The following is a 25,827-nucleotide window of genomic DNA, read 5'->3' on the forward strand; positions in this document are numbered from 1 at the left end:
CAGACCTGCTAAGTTTATTCAGCAAGTTCTGTCTGTTTCAGAATTCCAGCTTCTGCAATTCTTTTTTTAATAAAGGATATGATGAGTGAACATTTTAAAAAGAATAGCAGAGTTGTGTAGCGTCAATGTGAATTTAACAGAGTCAACATAGTCATGTATGAAAACCTTATTGGAGTTTTTTGCAAATGTTATTTGGAGAATAGTCTAAGGAGATCCATGTTGTGGATTTGGATTTTCAGAAGGCTTTTGATCAGATTCAACACAGGAAGTTAATCAATGAGATTAGAGTGCATGGGTTTTGAGGTAATATGGTAGTATGGATTGAGAATTGGTTAACAGACAGAAAACAGGAATAAATGGATTATTCTCAGGATAGGATGTTCTGAGTAATGTGCTGCTGCAAGGATCAATGCTAAGGTACTCAGCTGTTCACAATCTTTGTCAATGATCTGAGGGTCTGCTTGTAATATTTCCAGATTTTGTGATGACACAAAAATACATGGGGATGCAAGGAGGTCTCAAGTAGGCTTGTACAGGTTAATCATAAGACCATAACTGTTGAAAGTTTGGCTAGAGCTGATATATCAAGGGAACTGGAAGTCCTTATTCATAAAGCATGCAATTGCAACATACAATTAGGAAGGCAACAATGTCGATTCCTTCATGTCAAGAAGATCTGAGTACAAAAATCAAGATGTATTTCTGCAGTTATAAAAGCTCTTGGTATGACATCATCTGGAATATTGTGTACAGTTTTGGTTCCCTTATCTAAGGAAGGATATACTTGCCATTGAGGGAGTGTAGCAGAAGTTCACCAGGTTATTCTCAGGAATGATAGGATTTTCTTATGAGGAGAGATTGGGGAGACTGGATCTGCATTCTTCAGAATTTCAAAAAGTGAGAGGTGATCTCACTGAAACTTGCAGGGCATGACAAGGTGGCTCTATATCGGATGTTTCCCTTGGTTGCTGAGTCTAGAACCAAGGAACATGATCAGAAGATAAGGAGTGGACCATTTACAACTAAGATGAGAATATTCTTCACATAGAAGATGATGAATCTTGGAAATTCTCTTTCCCACAGGGCTGTTAAAGTTCAATCTATATGCAGATTCAAGACTGGTTTCTAGAGACTAATGACTTGAAGAAATATGGAGATAGTGGAGAAAAGTGGTAGATCAGCCAAGATCTGATTTGAATGCCACAGTTAGCTCAGTGGGCTGAATGGCCTCTTCTTCTGTTCCTCTGTAAACAGTTGAATACGTTTCCATTACTGATTGAGCAATTAAAATTGGGGGTGCAAAAGTAAGCCACAATTATTTAGAAGAATGAGAAGGAATCTTTAAACAAAAATGCTTTAAATCAAATTGTAGTTTTAAGTATAACTAAGAGATCAGAGGTAGACAGTGCTTCGAGTGCAGAAGAAGTACTTTGGATAGATGAGAGATATTAAGAGTTTTTGACTAAAGGAATGATAACTATGGGATGCAAGGGCCAATCAAATATCTTTTGCTGGGGAAAGATTTATTTTTCCCTTCAGAACATTCAAGAAAAGCCAAAGTGTTGGTGATTGAAACAGGTAAATTGTATGTCCTGGTTCCATTGTACACATCCAATGAGACTGTGACTTGTTATCTGAACGAGTGGTAGTTGGGGTAGTAAGGAATTACCCAAGATGATCAGAAGACTAGATAGGGTGAAGTCTTTTTCCTTGGATGGTGATGGCTAGCACGATGGGACATAGGTTTAAATTGAGGGATTATAAATATAGGACAGATGTCAGAAGTAGGTTCTTTGCTCTGAGAGTAGTAAGGGTGTGGATTGCCCAGCCTGCAACAGTAGTGGACTCACCAACATTAAAGGCATTTAAATGGTCATTGGATAAACTTATGGCTGATGATAGAATAGTGTAAGTTAGATGGGCTTTAGATTGGTTTCACAGGTTGGCGCAACATTGAGGGCCAAAGGGCCTGTACTGCGCTGTAATGTTCTATATCAATGGGTTGAATTTACTCATGAAGAATGATTTAGCAGGAAAGTTATAGCTTCAAGTATAATCCCTGAATGAACAGTTGGAAGAAAACAGGTTCTTGATATTTCTCCATTGTATGTAGTGACTGGAGCAACGGCTAAGCAAAGTCCATCAGCAGAGGTCACAGCAGTACTGCAAGCATGTATTCAGGTCTCTGAAACTCCACTTAAAGATTAGGATAATTCAAAAGAATTGGTTGGGACGTGTCTTCTTTAATTGAGACACAGGAAGTAGGTCCAGAGTTACTTAAATTAACACAAACAGATCACACTGCAGCTGAGGCTAAAGATCCAGAGTGCTACTACGTTAAACAGAGAGTTCCATGCGAAAGTGGAGATGCCCTCATAAACATGAAGATGAAGATTGGATGGTTGTAAGGCGATATTGAGAGCAGCACATGAAATTCTTATAGTAGGACATGGAAAAATAAAGAAAACATAAGCATCAATGCACAGGTTTAAAAAAAAACCATTTTCAGCAATTTCTGTTTTTATTTCTGATTTCCAGCTTCTGCGATTCTTTGTATTTTTAAAATAAAACAAGAACTGCGGATGCTAGAGATCTGAAACAAAAACAGGAATTGCTGGTGGAACTGAGCAGGTCTGGCAGCATTTGTGGGAAGAAAGCAGAGTTAATGTTTCAATTCCAGTGATTGTTCATCAGAACAGGTTTATCACCTTTGATAGCTATACCAATGTTTTGAAGATCCATTCTGTTGTCATTAGAAAATTGTGTAGAACTATTACCAAAAACAAAAACAGGAAGACAGGTCTTCCTTACAAATGTGGATTATGATTCAGAAGCTAATACTTAAGGACAATTATTGTTAAGATAGTAGTGGAAGAGCTGTACCATTTAAGTTAAAGAAGATTGCAACTATGTTCAGAAACTTAGGAATCACGTTGTAGTTGAAATTCGTAACTCTAGTTTATTAAGATAATGTAACATGAAGAGCATGCAAGACAAGTAAATCTAGCTAAAGTGAATTTACGAAAGCAAGAATAGCTTAGGGAGTAACATAGGACAAGATTAAGTGTTGTCAAGGGCAAAAATGAAATTTCTGATAGAATTCCCTGTTCCTAAAAAAATTTTTTAAAAAATGAACTGAAAGTATTTGTGGGTTTTATCAAAAACTTATTCATAATTTCAGAACATTTGTTGTAACCCTAACTTCAAACAAATTTATTAAGAGAACAAGCAAAGGTGGTATGGTCAGCAGAAAGTCAGATAGTCTGTGAGAAACTGAAGGCAATCTGAATAAACAAACTGGCATTGACTTCCTGATTTTTCCAGACCTTTCAAAATGGTGGTTGATGCTAAAGATTTGCAGCTAGATGCAGTCTTGTTACAGGCTGAGGAGTTGACAATAGAGAAGACAGTGGGGTACTTTTCTAAGAGACTAAACCATATCAGGAGAAGTACTGTATTGTAGAGAAAGAGGGTTTGACATCATTATTAATGCTTTGATGTCAATGCTGAACATAGAAACAGAGAAACATTCATCTAAATGGACCATAATCCACTGTCATTTATTTAAAGTTTGAAACTTGACATGCAAGAACATTATAGCACAGTACAGGCCCTTCAGCTCTCGATATTGTGCCGACCTGTGAAAATAATCTGATGCCCATCTAACCTACACCGTTCCATTATTATCCATATGTATGTCCAATGCCCATTTAAATGCCCTTAACATTGGTGAGTCTACTACTGTTGCAGGCAGGCCATTTCACACACCACTACTCTGAGTGAAGGAACAACCCCTAATATCTGTCCTAAATCTATCACCCCTCAATTTAACGACTATAGGTAGTTCTCCTATAATGCAGTAATTACGTGCCAGCGAAACCTCGCTTAATAGAAAATCGCTTAATGTAGATAATGGGGTCTATGGGAAAAGTGGGGTTAAGGGTAGACCAGCAAAAGAAAATCTCGTGGTCGCTCAAAAATCATCCAAAAGTCTAACACAAGATATAGTACAGCCTGAATGAAGATATAAATCATTTTATCAATGTTAGAAATCACACAACACCAGGTTATAATCTAAAAGGTTTATTTGGCGGCACTTGCTTTCGGAGCACTGCTGGAGTATATACTCCACAACCACCTGATGAAGGAGCAGCACTCCGAAAGCTATAGCTTCAATAAACCTGTTGGAGTATAACCTGGTGTTGTGTGATTTATAACTTTGGTACACCCCAGTCCAACACCGGACCTGCAAATCATATTTATCAATGAAACAAAAGTAAATTTAACACAGTGCATTTAAAAAATATTTGTTAATGCAGGGACAGAGGGTTATCATGGTGCGTAAGGTTGACACCTCATTACTGTTAAGTGAGCTGTATCACACATTCTCTCCTTATGGTAAAAACACTTTATAATATTTAGCTTGTATTCCAGTGTTCTGGCCTTTCTTTTGCATTCACCACCTGCAATACTATCACCAGGACGCTTCTCGCTGGCATTTTTGTCACTATGCGCTTCCATTTTTTCAAAAAAAAGGGATAATCTGAGTAGTATATCTTTCACAGGAAGTTGCTCAATGTATCTTTCTCAAAAAGCTGTTCTCTGTACAGTACCTCTCACAGAAAGCCACCCAGCTGGCAGATGACATCGGTGCATGAGATGGAACTATGTAGGCTAAAGAGTACTGTGAGCAGTTCTGGAATCTCCTTTATAGGAAAAGTGTGATTTCCACTGAAGTGTGTGCAGAGGAGATTTATCAGGATGCCACTTGGAATAGAGTGTTTTAGTTATGAATAGAGACTGGAGAGACTTTTTTTTCCTTAGTCTACTCTGCTCCGAGTGGAGGAGACCTGACTGTGATATATAAAATTATGAGGTATTTAGGATAGTCAGGGAGGAATGTTTCCCCTTTGTGGAAGGATCAATAACTGAGGTGGGGTAATAGATTTAATGTAAGGGCAGCAGGTTTAGACGGGGTGTGAAGAAAATACTTTCACTCACAGCGTGATGAGAATCTGGGGCTCACTGCCTGTAAGGGTGATAGCGACAGAAACTCTCATAACATGTTAAGTAGTATTTAGATGTGTACTTGTGATGCAAAGGCATGCAAGGTTCATGTGCTTGAAAATAGGATTAGAATAGTTACATGCTTGTTTTTAACTGGCACAGACTTAGTGGTGGAAATGTGTTGCTGGAAAAGCGCAGCAGGTCAGGCAGCATCTAGGGAACAGGAGAATCGACGTTTCGGGCATTAGCCCTTCTTCAGGAATGAGGAAAGTTGGTCCAGCAGGCTAAGATAAAAGATAGGGAGGAGGGACTTGGGAGAGGGGCGTCGGAAATGTGATGGGTGGAAAGAGGTCAAGGTGAGGGTGATAGGTCAGACTGGGGTGGGGGCGGAGAGGTCAGGAAGAAGATTGCAGGTTTGGAAGGCGGTGCTGAATTTGATGGATTTGACTGAGACAGGCTGGGGGGAGGGGAAATGAGGAAACTGGTGAAATCCGAGTTCATCCCTTGTGGTTGGAGGGTTCCTAGCCGGAAGATGAGGCGTTCTTCCTCCAACCGTCGTTTCGCTGTGGTCTGACGATGGAGGAGTCCAAAGACCTGCATATCCTTGGTGGAGTGGGAGGGGGAATTGAAATGTTGAGCTACAGGGTGGTTGGGTTGGTTGGTCCGTCCGGGTGTCCCAGAGGTGTTCTCTGAAACGCTCCGCAAGTAGGTGGCCTGTCTCCCCAATATAGAGGAGGCCACATCGGGTGCAGAGGATGCAATAGATGATATGTGTGGAGGTACAGACTTAGTGGGCCAATTGGCCTTTTTCTGAGATGTAGTCCTCTATCACTCTATAGTGTATTTTTATGCCTAAAACGTATTTCTAGGAATTTTTTGATACTACTTCATGTTCTTTATATTATACTTATATTAATTCTTCTCAGGCAAACAAAGTCTCAAGATATTTGATGGAAGTGATGCAGTGAAGCGGAATCAATTTCGACTAATTACTGTTCCTCGAATTTCAAAAACAGAAGAAGCAGTGGTGCGTCAAACTCAAATTAGTAACAAAACCACCAACTAAAATGGATTTATAAAATTTTATAAATTCTGTAAAGTAAATTATTCGAGTACTACCCCTTTACTAATACTAATTAGTTTTAGTTCCTCATTTTCATAAACCCTTATTTATTTTCTATAATATTTATGGGAATGGCCTGCATCTTACTCTGTGAAGACAGACACAAAATAAGTATTTAGTTTCTCAGCCATTTCCTTTTTCTACACTATAAATTTTCTTGCTTTGGTTTGTAATGGGGCCCACATTTGAACTTGCTAATCTTTTCTTTTTCACATATCTACAGAAGGTTTTACAGTCTGCCTTTATGATTTTTCTCTAGCTTAGGTTTTTAATCTCTTTTCCCTTTCTTTATCGGTTTCTTGAACATCCTTCGCTGGGTTCCAAACTGATTCCAATCCTCAATCTTGGCATTGTTTTTCTTGCATCCTGTAAGCCTTTGATCTAATACAACCTTTAACTTCTTTTGTTAGCTGTGATTGCTTCTTTCTTCCTGTTGGATATTTGTGTCTCAAAGGAAGGCATATTTTGTGTAGATCTTGTAATACTACTTCAAATATTGGCCACTGCCTGCCTACCATTCAGTATTTCATTGTATTTTCCCAATCCCCGGTGGTGATTTGCGCCTCATACCTTTAGTCTCCTTTTGTTTAGATTTAAGATGCAAGCTTCAAAATGAATTATATCACTTTGCAACTTAATCTGAAATTTTGTTAAATAATGGCCTGAATTTCTCAGGTTTATTTACAGTAAAGCTATTAATTAGTCCTTTCTCATTTCATAATATTAAATGTAAAATAGGTTGATACCTAACTGGGTCTTCAACATGCTGCTTCTTAAACCCATCTTGTACATACTCCAGGAATTCATCCTACTGCATGAATACTGATTAGGTTTATTTTTATTCACTTGCTGGACGTGGACATCACTGGCTGGCCAGAATTTATTGCCCATCCCTAGCTGTCCTTTAACTGAATGGCTTGCTAGGCCATTTCGTATGACATTTGAGAGACAACCATTTTGCTGTCGGTCTGTAATTGCGTATAGACTGGACCAGGTGAGAATGGCAGATTTCCTTTCCTGACGGACATTAATGAGCTGGACGAGTGTTTCTAACAATCAGCAATGGTTTCATTGTCATCATTGTATTCTTAATTCCAAATCTTTTAATTGAAAGCAGTTTTCACCATCTGCCACATGGGTTGGAATCCCGGGTGCCCGGAATATTAGATGAGTTTCTGGATTAGTAGTCTTGTGATAATAGCATGAGGCCATTGCCTCCCCAGTTTATGTGCAAATTGAAATTGTGTGTTATTATTGTATAGTTCCAACTAAGATAAGAGGAGACTGCACAAACAAAATTAAATGAGTACAATCCTTTTGGTGAAGAAGTACCTCCTCAACTCAGTCCTAAATTTGCTCCCCCTTATTTTGAGGCTATGCCCCCTACCTCTAGTTTCACTCACCAGTGAAAACAACCTTCCTTTTCCTATCTTATCTATTCCCTTCATAATTGTATGTTTCTATAATATTCCCCCCTTGTTCTTTGAAATTCCAATGCCATTTTCTCTTCTGTTCTCCCAGTGCTAAAAAAAATATATTTTTCAAAGCTAAATATGAAAGATTGCACTCAATTTATATTCAAACAATTTTTACTTAAGATTTTACTTTGAAGCTTTTCATTTGCTCAGTGTCTTGTGGGAGTGAGAGGTTAGAGAATGTGATATGTGTGGTTTATGTCTACAGTTTAATAATGTATTTATTTGGATTTAACTGAAATTTGATAGGAAGCTGCACTGAGAGCGTACTACATTCCAGATGATCCTCAGGAATATGAGCTCCAAACGTTTACCCAAGATTCTCTCTACAGTGATGACATCATTAACCGAAATGGAGGCTGGATGGAAAGCAAAAATTTGTCAGTGTTCCGAGATACAATCCCTGAGGCATGGATCCTACGGGCAAAGCCAAGAGATTGCGAAATAGTCAAAATTTATCCAGGATGGTTAAAGTAAGTTGCCTATTACGGGTAAGCAGATGTTCAAGTAATATAGCTGGTGTTTGCTGATAATACAATAGCCAGTCCAATCTACAGAGCGATGTAGTGGATTAAGCAGTAACTGGAGCAATGGTGATGCACTGGGCTAGTAAAACAGGGGCTAATGTTTTGAGAGCTAATGTTTTGCGTTTAAATGTGACCACGGCATTATGTGGAATTTAAAATACAATTAATAATCTGGAATATAAAGCCAGTGTCTGCAATGATCATGACAACTATTGTTAATTACTGTGTAAATCCACCTGGAACCCCCCATATACTTTTTGAAAAGGAAGTCTGCCATCCTTACCTGGCCAACATGTGACTTGAGATCCACAGCTGTGTGGCTGACTCTTAACTGTTACTCTGAAATGGGCTGGTAAACCACTCAGGAGAAAGTGAGGACTGCAGATGCTGGAGTACCAGAGTTGAAAAATGTCGTGCTGGAAAAACACAGCAGGCCAGGCAGCATCCAAGGAGCAGGAGAATTGATGTTTCAGGCATAAGCATTCCTGAAGAAGGGCTAATGCCCGAAACGTCGATTCTCCTGCTCCTCGGATGCTGCCTGGCCTGCTGTGTTTTTCCAGCATGACATTTTTCAACTCTGGTAAAGCACTCGGTTTAGAAGGAATTAGAGATGGGTAATAAATACTTGCCTGGCTGATGATGTCCAGATTTGCATCAAAGCTTAAATAAAAGTCTTCTAGTCCTAGGCCATTTATTCTGGACTGACAGTTCCCCTATCTGCTAGCTGTAAGGCACCTGGAATGTTTATAAAACAAAATTGTCCCTAAACTGGGACAGGTGGTAATCTCCCTCTAATCAACTGGTGAGTGAATTGAAAAATGTTGAAATGCTGCACTTTGAGGTTGGCACTAAGACAAATGATTAAATCAAGGTAGCAGGAGGTGTACTAGATCTTACTGCTCCTCGGATGCTGCCTGAACTGCTGTGCTCTTCCAGCACCACTAATCCAGAATCTGGTTTCCAGCATCTGCAGTCATTGTTTTTACCTATGATCTAAATCTGTCAGATCAACACGTGTTAATTGTGTAATGGTGAGAGATTTCCAGCACAGTAGCTTAAAGAAAGCATAAAAGTTGGATTGTAAGGATTTTTCTTTTACAATTAATCTAAAAATCCAAATGCTTGGTAGCTCTAGTAATGCAGTCACAGCTGGCTTTGAATTTGGAAACACCACCTCTTCTTATGTTGCTTGTTTGGGACAAGCTGTCACTGGATGGTGAAACTCCTGTTAAAACAGACCAGTCCTGGCAGTGGCAAGGGAGACCAGCTGATTCGCCAATGCCTCAAAGTGAAAACAAGATCATGGGAAAGAGTGGGGAGTTGCATAAATTTGTTAAAGGTAATTCCCTGTTGTACTGGCATTTATGCTTTAACAAAACTTTTGACTTTTGCTTTAATCATTCAGGAGTCCGGGTATTGCTGGCTGGGCCAGCATTTATTATCCATCCCTAATTTTCTTAGAGGAGCTTTCAGTGACAGTTAATATTTCATCTTTTAGTATGCTTATTTGTTAGTTCGCACCTGTTTTCATGTTTCAGATTTGGAGTAGCTTATATCTCCATTCCTGTAAATATCGAGACAACAGTCAAAGCCATTATCCAGGAAGTCCTTTTGCAACTGGGACGACAGGTTAGTTCCAGCTAGAAATTCTTTATGACTTACTTTGTTTAATGTAATTGTCTAGCAATGTGCTGTAACTAACCATGATAATCAAGTAAGCTTGTTACTTTGCTGTAGGTACAGTGTCATCCTATTTATGTCATTGAATCAGAGTACAAAAACACAGCCATCTCTTTTATGTCAATGAATTGTTGTAAACTAGTTTAAGTATTATAGCTGAAGCTGTTCCATGATGAATACATTATATAGTAAAGAAGAAGATGACGTTTTGACTTACTGATCAAAAGAGGAAAAATAGAGGGCATTAATGTAAACACAGATATGTAGGGACAGAGCCAGAAAAACAGTAACTCCCTGAGTATTTTCTCCTTTATAATCAAGGTACCATTGACCAACCATGCAGGAACCCGACCAGTGTCCTGAGTCAGTTGTGTTGAGACTTGCATGATTTAAAAATTTTTTTAAAAATTATGTTTGGTTTGGAACTGTGAGCTGAAGGTGACCTGTTAACTGTGAGCAGCATTTCATTTTACAAAAATGAGAAAAAAACTGATATTTGTTTATGAGGCCAGGTCTGAAAGTTGATTGCAGGTTAACTCTTGATCAACGGACTGTATAGATGTTGTGACTTCAGAGAGGAATTATACTCAGATACCTGATGTTTCAATATTAACTGGGGCCTCACAAGGACCAGTCAACCAGTCTAATAAAGGGAAAACCAACATTTGAACTAGTTTTGAATTTTCTTTTGTTAAAGATTGCGATTGCCAAAGCTACAGGAGGGAGAGCTGATTGCTGTCTGCTTATCTTACCATAATCAACACAATTTAAGTTCAGAGAATAGAATCTCCATTATAGGTATTAAGCAATTATTCTTCAGTGTCTGCTGGAAATTATTTGCATTGACCAGTGCTTTCAGAAACGAATGAAGATATAGTGGCATGTGCCTGTGATACTACAGATAATGGAAACAGCTTAAGTAAACTGGAGAGTTAAATTTCTTTTATTTTTCATCAAGTTATCCTGTAAATGTGTCTGCCTTTGTGAGTGGGAGCTAGAACAAAAGAAGATTTGGATTAAATTGTAGACATTAATTAGATTATCTTGTTTAACTTTGCTCTGTTAATAAAAAAACAGTTAATTCTTTTGTTTTAGTGATATAATTAATGTCTGCTACCAATTATTACAAGGTTTAGTTAGGAATCATTTGGAATAATTTTGAGGATCATTGATCATTTTAATTTTACTTTGTTGCAAATAAAGGAATAGGAAGGCTGATTTGATTAGACTGTCTTTGTGTCGTAACACTGGGAATCAGAATAAAATAGAATAGAATAGAATCCCTATAGTTTGGACAGGCCCTTTGGCCCAACAAATCCACATCGACCCTGCGAAGAGTAACCCACTTAGACCCATTCCCCTACCATCCTATATTTACCCCTGACTAATGCACCTAACCTACACATCTCTGAACACTATGGGCAATTTAGCATGGCCAATTCACCTGATCTGCACACCTTTGGATTCTGGGAGGAAACCAGAGCACCCGGAGGAAACCATGCAGACACTGGGAGAATGTGCAAACTCCGCAGAGACAGTCGCCCAAGGCTGGAATTGAACCCGGATCCCTTGTGCTGTGAGGCAGCAGTGCTAGCCACTGTGCCACCCCTTCAGAATGAAGGGCTTATGCCTGAAACATCGATTCTCCTGCTCCTCGGATGATGCCTGACCTGATGTGCTTTTCCAGCGCCACACTTTTTGACTTCGAGAGATATGGGCCAAGTGCTGGGAAATAGGACTGGATTAATTTAGGATATCTGGTTGGTATGGACGAGTTGGACCAAAGAGTCTGTTTTCGTGCTATAAATCTCTATGACTCTCAGATTTAGACTTGTCTAATAAGTGAAAAGTTATGTTTACACAACGTAGGAATCAGGCAGTGGTACCTCCAGCAAGGGAGAACTTTGTTTTAATTCACTCTTGTGACACAGCAAGCCTTTATTTTCTGTCCCTAGCTCCCTTGAGAAGCTGTTTTCCTGATCCTATGCAGTCCATGTGCTGTAGATAGACCCACAATGGTGTTTGGGGAGGATTTCAGGATTTTGACCCAACAACACTGAAGAGAAAGTGAGATATTCCAAGTAACGATGGTGAGCGGCATGGGGGGGAGCTTGCATTTGGTGGTGTTCCCATGTATCTTCTGTCCTTGTCCTTGTAAGTGGAAGCGGTCATGGGTTTGGAAGGTGCTGTCTAAGGATCCTGGCAGATTTCTCCAGTGCGGAGAAAGTGAGGACTGCAGATGCTGGAGATCAGAGCTGAAAATGTGTTGCTGGAAAAGCGCAGCAGGTCAGGCAACATCCAAGGAGCTGGAGAATCGACGTTTCGGGCATGAGCCCTTCTTCTCCTGCTCCTTGGATGCTGCCTGACCTGCGGCGCTTTTCCAGCAACACATTTTCAGTGCAGATTTTTCCAGTGCATCTTGTATATGACCATCAATGGTGGGGGTAATGGATGTTTGGGGATTTGGTACCAATCAAGTGGGCTGCTTTCTGCAGATTAGTGTTGAGTTTCTTGGCCCATATCCCTTTGAACTTTTACTATTTTTGTACTTATTCAAATGTCTTTTAAATGTTGTAACTGTACCTACATCTACCACTTCCTCTGGCAGTTCATTCCACACACAAACTACCCTCAGTGTGGAAAACATTGCCCCTCAAGTCCCTTTTAAATCTTTCTCATCTTTGGTGAACTTCGAGAGTTCTGTATTAATTCATGAGATCCAACTTTGATTTCTAAAGGACAGATTGTGCTGATTAACACTTTTTTTGATGAAGTCTCAGGAAAAGTTGATGAAGGGACTAGAAGAGATGTTATTGTATAAATTTTAAGGAAACATTGGCAAACACTGTATCAAAGGCTGGTCAACAAAATTTGGGAAAGGAGAGTCATTGTCAGTTTGGATCAAATTTTAGCTTAAGGAGGAAACCTGAGTGGTGGTTAATGATTGTTTTCCATTTTGATGTATGGTAGATGGTGATATTCTGACAGGTTCAGTATTGGATCCCTTGATTTTGTGGCATACATCAGTAAATTGGAAATAACAAATTTGTAGACAGATCAAACAAATTAGCCATGTGGTTAATTACATAATACTTTACAGTCTTCAATTTTCTTCAACCAGTGGACATGTATTAAATGAGTGGAACTGTGACGAGTAGAATTTTATCTGGATAAATGTGAGGTAATGGATTTGTGGGAAGCCAATAAGGTAAGACATGTGCAGTATGTAACAGAGTAGTGAGAAATGTACAGAAACAGTGCATGCCCTTAGATCCTAAAGGTAGCAGGACACTTAGATAAAGTGATGAAAGAGGAATTTGAGATACTTTTATTAGCTGAGGCATAGAATGTAAGAATTAGGAAGTTGAGTTGGAATTGCATAGAACAGAAGTCACTGCTGATTACTCTGTTTAGCTTTTGTCACTGTACTGTGGCAAAATATGATTTGGAGATGCCGGTGTTGGACTGGGGTGTACAAAGTTAAAAATCATGCAACACCAGGTTATAGTCCAACAGGTTTATTTGGAAGCACTTGCTTTCGGAGCGCTGCTCCTTCATCAGCTGGTTGTGAAATATAAGATCATAAGACACAGAATTTATAACAAAAGTTTACAGTGTGACGTAACTGAAATTATATATTGAAAAAGACCTGGATTGTTTGTTAAGTCTCTCATCTTTTAAAATGACAATGTTGGTTTCAGTTCTTTCATATGTAAATCGCAGAATTTTTTTTAAAGTTACATTCTCAAGTGAACTTTAACAGGAGCATGAGCAGCAGAAGAGGGAGCAATGCTCCGAAAGCTAGTGCTTCCAGATAAATCTGTTAGACTATAACCTGGTGTCGTGTGATTTTTAACGTGGGAAGGTATGGTTGCACTGGACAGGGTACAGAGGAGACTAATGAGAATGTTCTCTGGACTGATCAATTTTAAATTTGAGGGAAGATTGGGTAGTTTGGGTTCTAGTGAAAGATCATCAGCCTGAAATGTGAGCTCTTTTTCTCAGCACAGATTACCCTTGATCTGCTATTGCCCTTCTTTCTTGTGTTTACTTTCAATAGGCTTTTACTACACAAGACTGAATGAGAGGCCAAATAGAAGTGTATACAATTGAGGGGATTATACAAACTGTAGTGTGTTACAACATGGAAACAGACTGCCAAATCACATCAACCTTTCTACATCTGTATTTACAACACAGTAAAATTAAACCGTCTAAGACCCCCAGTAGTCACTCAAGTTGTATCTGAACCAGACTTTTGAACAACCAATCCCAGACTTTGTGAATAATTAATTTCCAGACACTGGTTTTCCAGCTTAAAAGACTTAACTATCAATTAAAAACAAAATAACTTCAGTGGAAAGAAAACTAAACAACACTGTAATCAAACTAACGTCTCTGTTTAAAACCCAAAACATTTATTTTCAGTATCATTCATACAAAAAGCAAACAACACAGTTAAACTGGCCTGATTACTCAAATGGCATTCACAATGCATTGTTTCACAGGCATAGATGTGTACTCATTGCTTTTCTGAAATTGCTGATCAGGGTCACTTTCTCAGTTCACCCAGGCAAGGGCAGCACTATTTCTAACTCTGCTTTCTATTCTTTGGGCTTCCTAAAGTTGATATGGCAGATTGGGTAAGGATCTTTGAAATTTTCATACTGAAAGGAGCCAAATTTATCTGTCACGAAAATGCAGTTCAAAACAACTTCAGTTCTGGCTCTGGCCTGTTAAATCAATCTACTCCTTCTGAGGTCTCAATAACTTCCATCTACTTGAACATAGCATCTCTGCCAGACTTGCAAGAACCAATTCCCAGGTACTGACTTCATTAGTAGCCAACTTAACGTGTCTGCTTAGACACAATGCACTTCCCAGAGTCAGTGTCTGTTGGAACCTTTTTAATCAAGATTCAGCCTTCAGTTAGCTTCCAGATCCGGCCTCTCAAACAAACAAAGCTTGTTTGGTCAATTCATTTTCTTTTACCACAGGCTGCTTCATAATCCACAAGTCATTCTCGGATCACAAATCCTAGTTCACAGCTCCAATCAAAATTAGTAGAATTAAAAATAGTTTTTAAAAATCAGTAGGGGTTCTAACAAGTAGAAATTTCTATTCCCCTTATCTGAGGAGTGCATAACCAAAGGATAGGAGATTGGAATTTAAGGGGAGTGGGGAATTAAAAGATATTTTGTGTAGAGTATTGGGGATCCAGAGGTGATAGAAACAGAAATATTTATAACTTAGAAGATAGCTCTGCCGAATTCAGCGATCCTCACCCAGCTTTCCTTCCTTGAAACAACAAGGCTTGGAGGCTGAAAATGATCCATGAAGTTGAGCTTTCTCCAAGCTTAGGAGTGTGCTCCTGACCAGTACTAATCCCAGCCCTGAGCTATGCAACGTTAAAAATTCTATCTTTAAATGTTTAAAGCTACCTTCACTTACCTGTGTGAGCATTAGCATTATTTTAGAAGAAAATTTAAATATAGCTAAATATCTTAATCTAACATGACAGTGAAATATACTTTCTTTTGCAGGATGAAAATATTGAAGATTTTGAATTGGTTGAGGTAGTTATGGGTTGTAAACAAGGTAAGATTTGAATACAGTTGAATTTTTGCGACCCTCAATATATTGAAGAAGAGGACCCCACCTCTGCCTGTGTGTATCAATGTTCACTTGTTTGTCTCTTGTCAGTTTCTGAGGCCAGAATCTTGCCAGGCCAGTAATGATGTAGGTAATGTGATAAATTTGGGAAGATCACGAGAGAAATCAAGTGAGACTTCTGTTTACGTTGGGAATAACAAGTCACATGTTCTGGACTTTGCAATGAAATTCTTGCTAGTGAGTGACAAAAGCCTATTAATGGGATTATCGCTCATTATTACCCTCATTACGATCCAATCTTACCTCATTAATATGCAAGTTCTCATTCTACCACCTGCTGGATAGAAAATAAATGCCAAGAGATCGCAACATGAAAACCAAAGCAGTTAATGTAGAACATAGAACATTACAGCCCAGTACAGGCCCTTCGACCCTCGATGTTGCGCCAACCTGTGAAACCAATCTAATCTGCTATCGTCCATATGTTTATCCAATGACCATTGAAATGCCCTTAAAGTTGGCTATTCTACTACTGTTGTAGGCTTGTCATTCCCATGCCCTTACAACTCTCTGAGCAAAAAACCTACTTCTGACATCTGTCCTATATCTATCACCCCTCAATTTAAAGCTACGTCCCTTCGTGCTAGCCATCACCATCCGAGGAAAAAAGCTCTCACTGTCCGCTCTATCTAATCCTCTGATCACCCTGTATGCCTCTATTAAGTCACCTCTTAACCTTCTTCTCTTAGCCTTTCCTCATAAGACCTTCCCTCCATTACCAGGCAACATCCTGGTAAATATCCTCTGCGCCCTTTTCCATGCATCCTATAATGTGGCGACCAGAACTGTATGCCAAGTGCGGCCACACCAGAGTTTTGTACAGTTGCAACATGACCTTGCGGCTTCGAAACTCAATCCCACTAACAATAAGTGCTAACACACCGTATGCCTTCTCAACAACCCTATCCATCAGGGTGGTAACTTTCAGGGATCTAAGCTCATGGACACAGAGATCTCTCTGCTCATCCACAGTATCAAGAATTTTACCATTAGCCCAGTACTCTGTATTCATGTTACTCCTTCCAAAATGAATCACCTCACACTTTTCCACATTAAAGTCGATTTGCCACACCTTAGCTCAGCTCTGCAGCTTATCTATGTCCTCTGTCACCTGCAACATCCTTCCGCACTGTCTACAACTCCACTGACTTTAGTGTCATCCACAAATTTACTAATGCCCTCATCCATATCATTTATAAAAATGATAAACAGCAGTGGCCCCAAAACAGTTAACTCGCCATTCCAGCACACTACTTACTCCTTTGTCACTCTTGGGTATCTGTCCACCCAAACTCTGAGAGCAGGCTTCAGGGCAGTGCTGCACACAACCATCTCCACAGAAGCTGGCATGCATTTATACACTTTTGCAGTTTGGAGTGCACTGGCATTTCTCATCGCAAGCCTGTTTTGAGCACAGCGACAGGCTCCCGGCTTGTTGATTGGTGCAGGCTGCATCTCAGGGCTGCTCACTTGCTGTCTTAGCACTCCCTTGCTTTACTTTACCCTGGATGTTCACAGCATCCCTGCTTTGCCTTACCTTGCCTTTTAGAACTATTCCATTTCAACAAAAGCAAACAGATGCACGGTTGGAAAGGATTGGGTAGGAAAGTGGACACGAAGAATTGCAGATCAGGCTTGAAGGGCCGAACAGCCTACTCCTGTGCCTACTTCTTATGGTCTTATGGCCTTACTCTCATTAAATGACCTCTTAATATTCTATATTTGAGGGAATGCAAACATGGGTTCAGAAAATTGTCCTCATAATTTAACACCTTTGCTGCCTGTATTATGGTGAATCTGCACTGCATTCTTCCAAAGACAATGTATCCTTATATGCAGTGGCCAGAACTAAATACAATTTTGGTAATACAGTAACAGATGCAGTAACTCTGTATAACTGTAACATAATTCGAGAAGTGAAGGTTTTGATGTCTTTTCATTTATGAAAATCTTGATTATCTAAGCCTCCCCATCTCCCCTTCCTCCTTTAAGATGCTCCTCAAAATCTATCTCTTTCCATTTGACCTAGTATCTATTTAGGTGGCTTTGTATCAAGTTTGAGAGTCAGTCATTCCGCATAGAAACAGTCCTTCAGCCAACTATGTCCATGCTGACCAACAAGCACAAAACTAATCCCATTTAAGTGCATTTGGTCCATAGCCTACTATGCTTTAAGTATTTCATCCAGATAATTTTGGCAAGAGTATCTACCTCCTCCATATCCCAGGCAGCACGTTCCATATTTCTACCACCCTCTAGATGAAAATGTATTTCCTCAGACTTCCTGTAAACCACTTACTCTTCACCTTAAATGTCTGCACCCGGTCTTAGACGTGTCAAGAGGTTCTCATGATCTACCCTGTCTATGCCTCCCATAATTTTGCATGCGTCAATCACATTCCCCCTGGCAGCCTCCTCTGTTCAAAGGAAAGCAAGCCCAGCCTATCCAGTCTCTCCTCATAACTAAGACTTTTCTTCCCAGGCAACATCTCTCCAGTGCAATCTCATCCTTCCAATAGTGTGGCGATCAGAACTGCGCACAATATTCCATGTAGCCTAACCAATGTTTTTTAAAGTTGTTACAAAACTTCCTCACTATATTATGCACCCCGGCTAATGAAAGGAAGCGTCCTGTATGCCTTTTTCACCACTCTGTCTAACTGCCCTGACACCTTCAAGGATCTAAGGACTAGTACACGAAGGTTTCTTTGTTCCTCAGTACCCTTCGTGTCATTCATTGTGTATATCCTTCACTTATTCGAACTCCCAAAATGCATCACTTGCACTTATCAGGGTTAAATTCTGTCTGCCATTGTTCGGCCCAATTTACCAGCTAATCAATCAGACTGTAGTTTGAGACTATCCACTTCATCAATGACAGCATCACCAATTTTTATGTCAATTGCCAACTTTCTAATTACACCTTCTGCATTCACATCCAAGTTGTTACTGTTCATAACAATTTGGCAAAGATCACAACACTGATCCCTGTGGTACAGTGCTGGTCACAGGTTCCAATCATAAGAACAGTACTCCACCATCACCCTTTGTCTCCTACCTGCAACCCAATTTTGCATCCAGTTTGCCAAACATATCTTGGATCTTATGGAGTCTTAACTTTCGGACCATCATTCCATGTGGGACCTTGTCAAAGTTCATGTAAACCAAATCAACTACATTGCCCTCATCAATATATTTAGTCACCTTTTCAAAAAACCAAGTAAATTATAGAATCATAGGTTCATACAGCATAGAAAAGGATCTTTGGCCCATCAAGTGTGCACCGACATAACTACCACTTAAGGCACATTAATCTAAATTTCTGGCAAATCCCACAATCTTGAATTGTATGATATTTGAAGTGCTCATCTGACTTTTTTTAAAAAGGTTGAAAGGTTTCTGGCCTCCACTACCGTCCCAGGTGGTGCATTCCAAATTCCCACCACCTGTTGAGTGAAAAGGCTTTTTTCCCGAATTCCTTCCTCATCTCCTGCCCATACCCTAAAATTATGCTCCCTCGACCAAGGGGACAGTTGCTGTCTGTTCACCCTGGCCACACCCCTCATAATGTAAAAACACCTCAATCATATCCCCCCTCAGTCTTCTCTGCTCTAAAGAAAATGATCAAAGCCTATTTGGTTGCTCCTTGTTGCTCAATTTCTCCATCCTGGTGAACCTCCTCTCTACCACCTCTAGTGCCATCACATCCTTCCTGTAGTGAGGTCACCAGAACTGCACACAGTACTCCAGCTGTGGTCTGACCAGAGCTCTGTACAACTCCAACATTACCTCATTGTTCTCATACTTTATGCCACGACTGATGAAAACCAGTGTCTCATATGCCTTCTTTACTATCCTATTCACGTGTTCTGCTGACTTCAAGGATCTGTGAGTAATTACCCCAAGTTCCTTCTATTCCTCTAAGCTATCCAGTGTCCTGCATTCATTAAATGCTCCCTCATCTTGTTTCTTCCTTCAAAGTGCATCATCAGAGTTAACTACCATCTGCCATTAGTCTGCCCTTCTGACCAACCTATCTATATCTTCCTGTAACCTACTATCATCTTCACTATTAATCACTCTTTCAATTGTGGTGTCATATGCAAATTTGTTTAACATTTCCCCTGACGTATCCATCTATATCATTTATGTATATAACAAACAAGAGGGGTCCCAGAACTGATCCTTCTGGTACATTGCAGGACACTGGCCTCCAGTCACTCAGGCAGTCTTATACCATTACTCTGTATTCTATTACTAGGCCATTTTCTGATCCATCTCATCAAGTTTCCCTCAATTCCATGTGCTTTAACCTTCTCAATCAGTCTCCTATATGGGACTTTGTCAAAAGCTTTGCTAAAATCCATATAAACCAAATCAACCAAATTTCCCTCATCCACACACTTGATCACAATTTCAAAAACATTTTAACACATTTGTTAGGCATGACCTCCTTCTGCGCTGAAAATGTGTTGCTGGAAAAGCGCAGCAGGTCAGGCAGCATCCAGGGAACAGGAGAATCGACGTTTCGGGTATAGGCCCTTCTTCAGGAATGAGGAAAGTTTGTCCAGCAGGCTAAGATAAAAGGTAGGGAGGAGGGACTTGGGGGAGGGGCGTCAGAAATGCGATAGGTGGAAAGAGGTCAAGGTGAGGGTGATAGGCGGAGTGGGGTGGGGGCGGAGAGGTCAGGAAGAAGATTGCAGGTTAGGAAAGCGGTGCTGAGTTCGAGGGATTTGACTGAGACAAGGTGGGGGAAGGGGAAATGAGAAAACTGGTGAAATCCGAGTTCATCCCTTGTGGTTGGAGGGTTCCTAGGCAGAAGATGAGGCGCTCTTCCTCCAACCGTCGTATTGTTGTGGTCTGGCGATGGAGGAGTCCAAAGACCTGCATATCCTTGGTGGAGTGGGAGGGGGAGTTAAAGTGTTGAGCCACAGGGTAGTTGGGTTGGTTGGTCCGGATGTCCCAGAGGTGTTCCCTGAAACGCTCCGCAAGTAGGCGGCCTGTCTCCCCAATATAGAGGAGGCCACATCGGGTGCAGAGGATGCAATAGATGATGTGTGTGGAGGTGTAGGTGAATTTGTGGCGGATATGGAAGTTTCCTTTGGGGCTTTGGAGGGAGGTGAGGGGGGAGGTGTGGGCGCAAGTCTTGCACCTCCTGCGGTTGCAGGGGAAGGTGCCGGGAGAGGAGGTTGGGTTGGTGGGGGGTGTGGATCTGACAAGGGAGTCACGGAGGGAGTGGTCTTTACGCAATGCTGATAGGGGAGGGGAGGGAAATATATCCTTGGTGGTGGGATCCGTTTGGAGGTGACCTCCTTCTGACAAAGCCTTGCTGACTATCCCTAATTAACCTGCACCTTTCCAAACGTACATTAATTTGCTCTGTCAGAATTTTCTCCAGTATTCCTTAATTCTGTTCTGGGAAAGGTTTTGGAAAGGATTATAAGAGATAAGATTTATAATCATCTGGCAAGCAACAGTTTGATTTCACATAGTCAACATGGTTTCGTCAAGGGGCAGGTCGTGTCTCACAAACCTCATTGAGTTTTTTGAGAAGGTGACTAAGCATGAGGGTAGGGCAGTTGACATGGTATACATGAACCCCCCCCCCCCCCCCCCCCAACTTCAAGCACTTGTCCAGCTTCTTTGCCCAGAACTTGATTAAGCACGGTACTACCCCTTGGTTGGGCCTTCCAGTTATTGATACAAAAAATTCTCTTGGATGCGTTTCAAGAAGTCTGCCCCCTCTAAACCCTTCACACTATGACTATCCCAGTTTATTTTGGGAAAGTTGAAATTAATCAGGCAGGATCTCCCTCTCACAAGTTTGAGCTAACTATCCTTGCATTTCCAAGTATTGATTAATTCTGTACTTCAGAATTTTTTCCAATAATTGCCTTACCTCTGACATCAGGCTATCTGATTTGTAATTACCTGGCCCATCCCTGCCACCCTTCTTGAGCAAAGGAACCACAATAACTACCCGCTAGTCGCCTGGCACTTCACCTGTACTCAGTCAGATATTAAATATGCCCACTAAGACCCCAGTAATCTCCTCCCTTACCTCTCATAACAGCCTAGGATATAACTCATCAGGCCCAGGGGATTTATGCACCTCTGTGCTCACTAAAACATCTAATCGATCCTCCTTATTAGTTTTAACATTTTCTCGACCCACACCATCCCAACTGAAATCCCAAGCTACATTTCTTTCTCCTCTATGAAGACAGATGAGGAATATTTGTCTTAAACTTCATCCATGTCCACGCTTTGGTTGCCCCTTTGGTCTCTTTCCCTGATAATCTTCTTACTCTTAATATACTTATAAAGTGCCTTGGAGGCATTTCCTTACTCCTGTCCGTCAAAGATATTTCATATACCCTCTTTCATAATTTCTTTCTTAAACAACCTCCTACACACAATACTTTTGAAATGCATCCCCTGTTTTTAATGTCCTGTACCTAACATTACTCTTCCTTCTTTTTCTTTGTCAAACTCGTGATATCCCTTGATATCCCTTTTGTCTCCAGCAAAGCATCTTGCAATATTTTACTGCATTAAAGGTGCTATATCAGTGCAAGATCTTAATGTTGAAAGAGCATTTATGGGTAAGCAGAGACCATATATATTTGTTTAAGATTTCCAGCTGGTGGTGGGTAAATTAGGAAGACTTCAAGTAGAGCAGTGTGGCCTCAATACCAAGTTACTAATGTTGATTTTCCCTGGACTGAATTAATATGATGTTAGAGTCCCAACTGCAGCTCCTTCCTGATGAAGAGCCCCTGCCTAAAACGTCGAGTTTCCTGCTCCTTGGATGCTGCCTGACCTGCTGTGCTTTTCCAGCACCACTCTAATCTTAACTCTAATCTCCAGCATCTGCAGTCCTCACTTTCGCCTCCTAACTGCAGCTACTGACAGTAAAAGTGCCATACATGCAGGTATGCAAGACTCCGGCTTCAGGCCTAGCTAGGTGAGGAGTGTGGCCATTGGTCTCACCAAATCCAAGTGAAATAGCCCTAGCTCACTTTTCCTTCCTGACTGATAGTCTCTTTAGCCCTTAGAAGAGGGATGAACTTATCAAACATATCAAGCGGTAACAATATCTGTGTTCTCGCTCAGGCCAACATGCTCTCTAACAACGTACTGACCATACCAGAAATAACTCCACATGTAAGAGAATCAGAATCATGCAGTACAGAAGAGGCTGTTGGGCCCATCAAGTCTGTTTCACATGTCAGCTGGAACTTCTGAAATAAACATTCGGAGCTTGACACAACAGGGAAGCCGCAAGAGGTCAGAAGAAACACTTCAAGGACATCCTAAAAATCTCGCTGAAAAGGTGGACCTAGGAAACTGATCCAGGCCTGCCAAAAATGGAGGGAAATCATCTGGGAGCACCTTGAATCTTATTGCTAATAGTCTGAAGTTGATTGTCAACAGAGAAAGGTGTATGGGAGCCCAGGAATTGGACACTCCCATTTTCTTAACTACTATCTTTCCCACCAGCAACAGAGACTGGGGTCATGCAGTGGATTCTTCAGTCATCTGAAAGCTCACTGTTAGTGCAGAAGAAAGTTATCCTTGAATACAAGGACCTACCTCAGAACAAGTTTTTATTTGTAAGGAAATTCAACATAAGGGGTCATAAGTATAAGATGAGCATTAATAAAAGTTATAAGGAATTTAGAAGAAACTTTTTTTACCCCAAGAGTGGTGAAAGTATAGAGTTTTCCACCAGGTGGTGCAGGTAAAGTAAATGGAAAGGGACAGGTATGTGCCACAGGGCAAGCGTTATAGATGGGGGAAGGGCAGTTATAATGCGATTCGGCAATACTTCGATGCACAGAAGGGGATAGCAAAATACAGGGGATGGGGACAGTTGAAATGTGGAGCCGGTTTGAGGAACAGGTATTGCGTATTCTTGATAGGTATGTCCCTGTCAGGCAGGGAGGAAGTGATAAGGTAAAGGAATCGTGGTTTACTAAAAAAAATTGCATCGCTCATTAAGTGGAAGAAGGAGGCTTATGTGACAATGAGATGACATAGTTCAGATGAGGCGATAGAGAGTTATGGACTAGCTAGGAAGGACTGAAAGAGAGAGTTAAGAAGACAAAGAAAGGACATGAGCAGTCTTTAACAGGCAGAATAAAGGAAAACCGTAAAGCTTGCTATAGGTACGTGAGGAATAAAAGGATGACGAGGGTAGGAATAGGGCCAGTCAGAGACAGAAGTGGGAAGTTGAGTGTGGAGATCAGAGAGGTGCTAAACCTCTAAATATTTCTCATCTCCTTTTCCTAAGTGAAAATAGAATATTGGAGAGGAGAAGAATGGGATATGGGATATTAGACTAGAAAGGATTGAGGTTAGTAAGGAAGAGGTGTTATCAACTTTCGAAGGAGTAAAAGTAGACAAGTCCCCTGGGCTGGATGGGATTTATCCGAGGATTCTCTGGGAAGCTAGGGAAGAGGTGTTGGAGCCTTTGGCTTTGATCTTTGAATCGTCATTGTCAACAGGTTTAGTACCGCAGGACTGGAGAATTGCAAATGTTGTGCCCTTGTTCAAGAAGGGCAGTAGAGATAACCCAAGTAATTATAGGCCAGTGAGCCTTACGTCTGTTGTAGGAAAAGTTTTGGAAAGGATCATAAGAGATAGGGTTTATAATCATGTAACAAGCAACAATTTGATTGCAGATAGTCAACATGATTTTGTCAAGGGCAGGTCATGTCTCTGAAACCTCATTGAGTTTTTTGAGAAGCTGACCAAGCATGTAGATGAGGGTAGGGCAGTTGACGTGGTGTGCGTGGACTTCAGCAAAGCCTTTGATGGGTTCCACATATTAGGCTATTTGAGAAAATGCAGAGGCAAGGGATTAAGGGTGATTTAGCAGTTTGGATTAGAAACTAACTTTCTGTAAGAAGGCAGCAAGTAGTGGAGTCCAGTTATTAGTGGTGTGCCACAAGGATCTGTTTTGGGAGGGCGGCATGGTGGCTCAGTGGTTAGCACTGCTGCCTCACAGCACCTGGGTTCGATTCCTGCCTCAGGTGACCATCTGTGTGGAGTTTGCACATTCTCCCCGTGTCTGCGTGGGTATCCTCCAGGTGCTCCAGTTTCTTCCCACAATCCAAAGATATGCAGGTTAGGTGAATTGGCTATGCTAAATTGCCCATAGTGTGAGGTACGTTAGTCAGGAGCAAATGTAGGGGAATGGGTCTGGGTGGGTTACACTTCGGAGGGTCAGTGTGGACATGTTGGGCCGAAGGGCCTGTTTCCACACTGAAGGAGTCTAATCTATCTAATCACTGTTGTTTATCATTTTTATGTTAATATGCTCCTCTTGTCGGATGTGGGAGTTTAGCAAGAGTTCAGGTGTTATGAGGTTTCTATCTGGAATAAATGCCATTGGTTGCGAATCCTATCAGATTGAATGGATTGGTTGGAAATACAGAGGCAATGAGGAATTTACAAAAGCCAAGGGATGTGGTAGATGGCAGTCATAGGAAGGGAGAAAAGTTGCAGATACAGTCACATAGATGGGGTAACTCGAGGAAAGGTACGAGAGTTGGGCAGGTAATGCAGGAGTCTTCTGTGGCTATCCTCATTTCAAACAAGTATGCTGTTTTGGAAAATATAGGGAGTGATGGATTCTCAGGAGAATGTAGCATGAACAGCCAAATTTCTGGTATCGAGACACTCTCTAACACAGTGAGGGGGGCGTTCCAAGAGATCGATAGTGTTAGGGGACTCTCTAGTCTGAGGCACAGACAGGCGTTTCTGTGGCCAGCAGCGAAAGATCAGAATGGTGTGTTACTTCCCTGGTGCCAGGATCAAGGAGATCTCAAGAGAGAGTGCAGAATGTTCTCAAGAGGGAGAGGGACCAGCAGGAGATCATTGTACACATTGGAACCAACAACTTAGGAAGGGAAAAGGATGAGATTCTTAAGGGCAAATATAGAGAGTTAGGCTGGATTTTAAAAAGGGTCTTCAAGAGTAGTAATATCTGGATTACTCCTGGTGCTGCAAGCTAGTAAGGGTAGAAATAGGAGGATAGAGCAGATGAATGCGTGGCTGAAAAGTTGGTGTATGGGAGAAGGATTCACATTTTTGGATCATTGGAATCTCTTCTGGTGTAGAAGTGACCTATACAAGAAGGACAGATTGCATCTGAATTGAAAGGGATCTAAAATACTGGCAGGGAGATTTGCTAGAACTGCTTGGGAGGATTTAAACTAGTAAGGTTGGAGGTTGGGACCCATGGAGATAGTGAAGAAAGAGTCTGAGACTGGTACAGTTGAGAACAGAAGCAAGTCAAACAGTCAGGGCAGACAGGGACAAAGCAGAGAACAAG

At 40.9% G+C, this 25,827-nt stretch overlaps 1 protein-coding gene across 3 annotated transcripts in view; it reads left to right on the top strand.

The window, feature by feature from the left end:
* Positions 1-25,827, top strand: part of dgkq (diacylglycerol kinase theta) — a 176,524-nt gene that overhangs the window by 41,148 nt on the left and 109,549 nt on the right. For all 3 annotated transcript variants that reach the window (XM_087979837.1, XM_087979839.1, XM_087979838.1), the window contains 4 exons: positions 5,934-6,034; positions 7,855-8,078; positions 9,671-9,761; positions 15,356-15,410. In XM_087979837.1, coding sequence (XP_087835963.1) covers positions 5,934-6,034; positions 7,855-8,078; positions 9,671-9,761; positions 15,356-15,410 — 471 coding nt within the window. The remainder of the gene's footprint in view (positions 1-5,933; positions 6,035-7,854; positions 8,079-9,670; positions 9,762-15,355; positions 15,411-25,827) is intronic.

Source organism: Chiloscyllium plagiosum, unplaced genomic scaffold, assembly GCF_037043375.1.
Source record: "Chiloscyllium plagiosum isolate Xiang-an unplaced genomic scaffold, Cpla_swu_hap1 HiC_scaffold_36, whole genome shotgun sequence".
Classification (NCBI taxonomy): Eukaryota; Metazoa; Chordata; class Chondrichthyes; order Orectolobiformes; family Hemiscylliidae; genus Chiloscyllium; species Chiloscyllium plagiosum.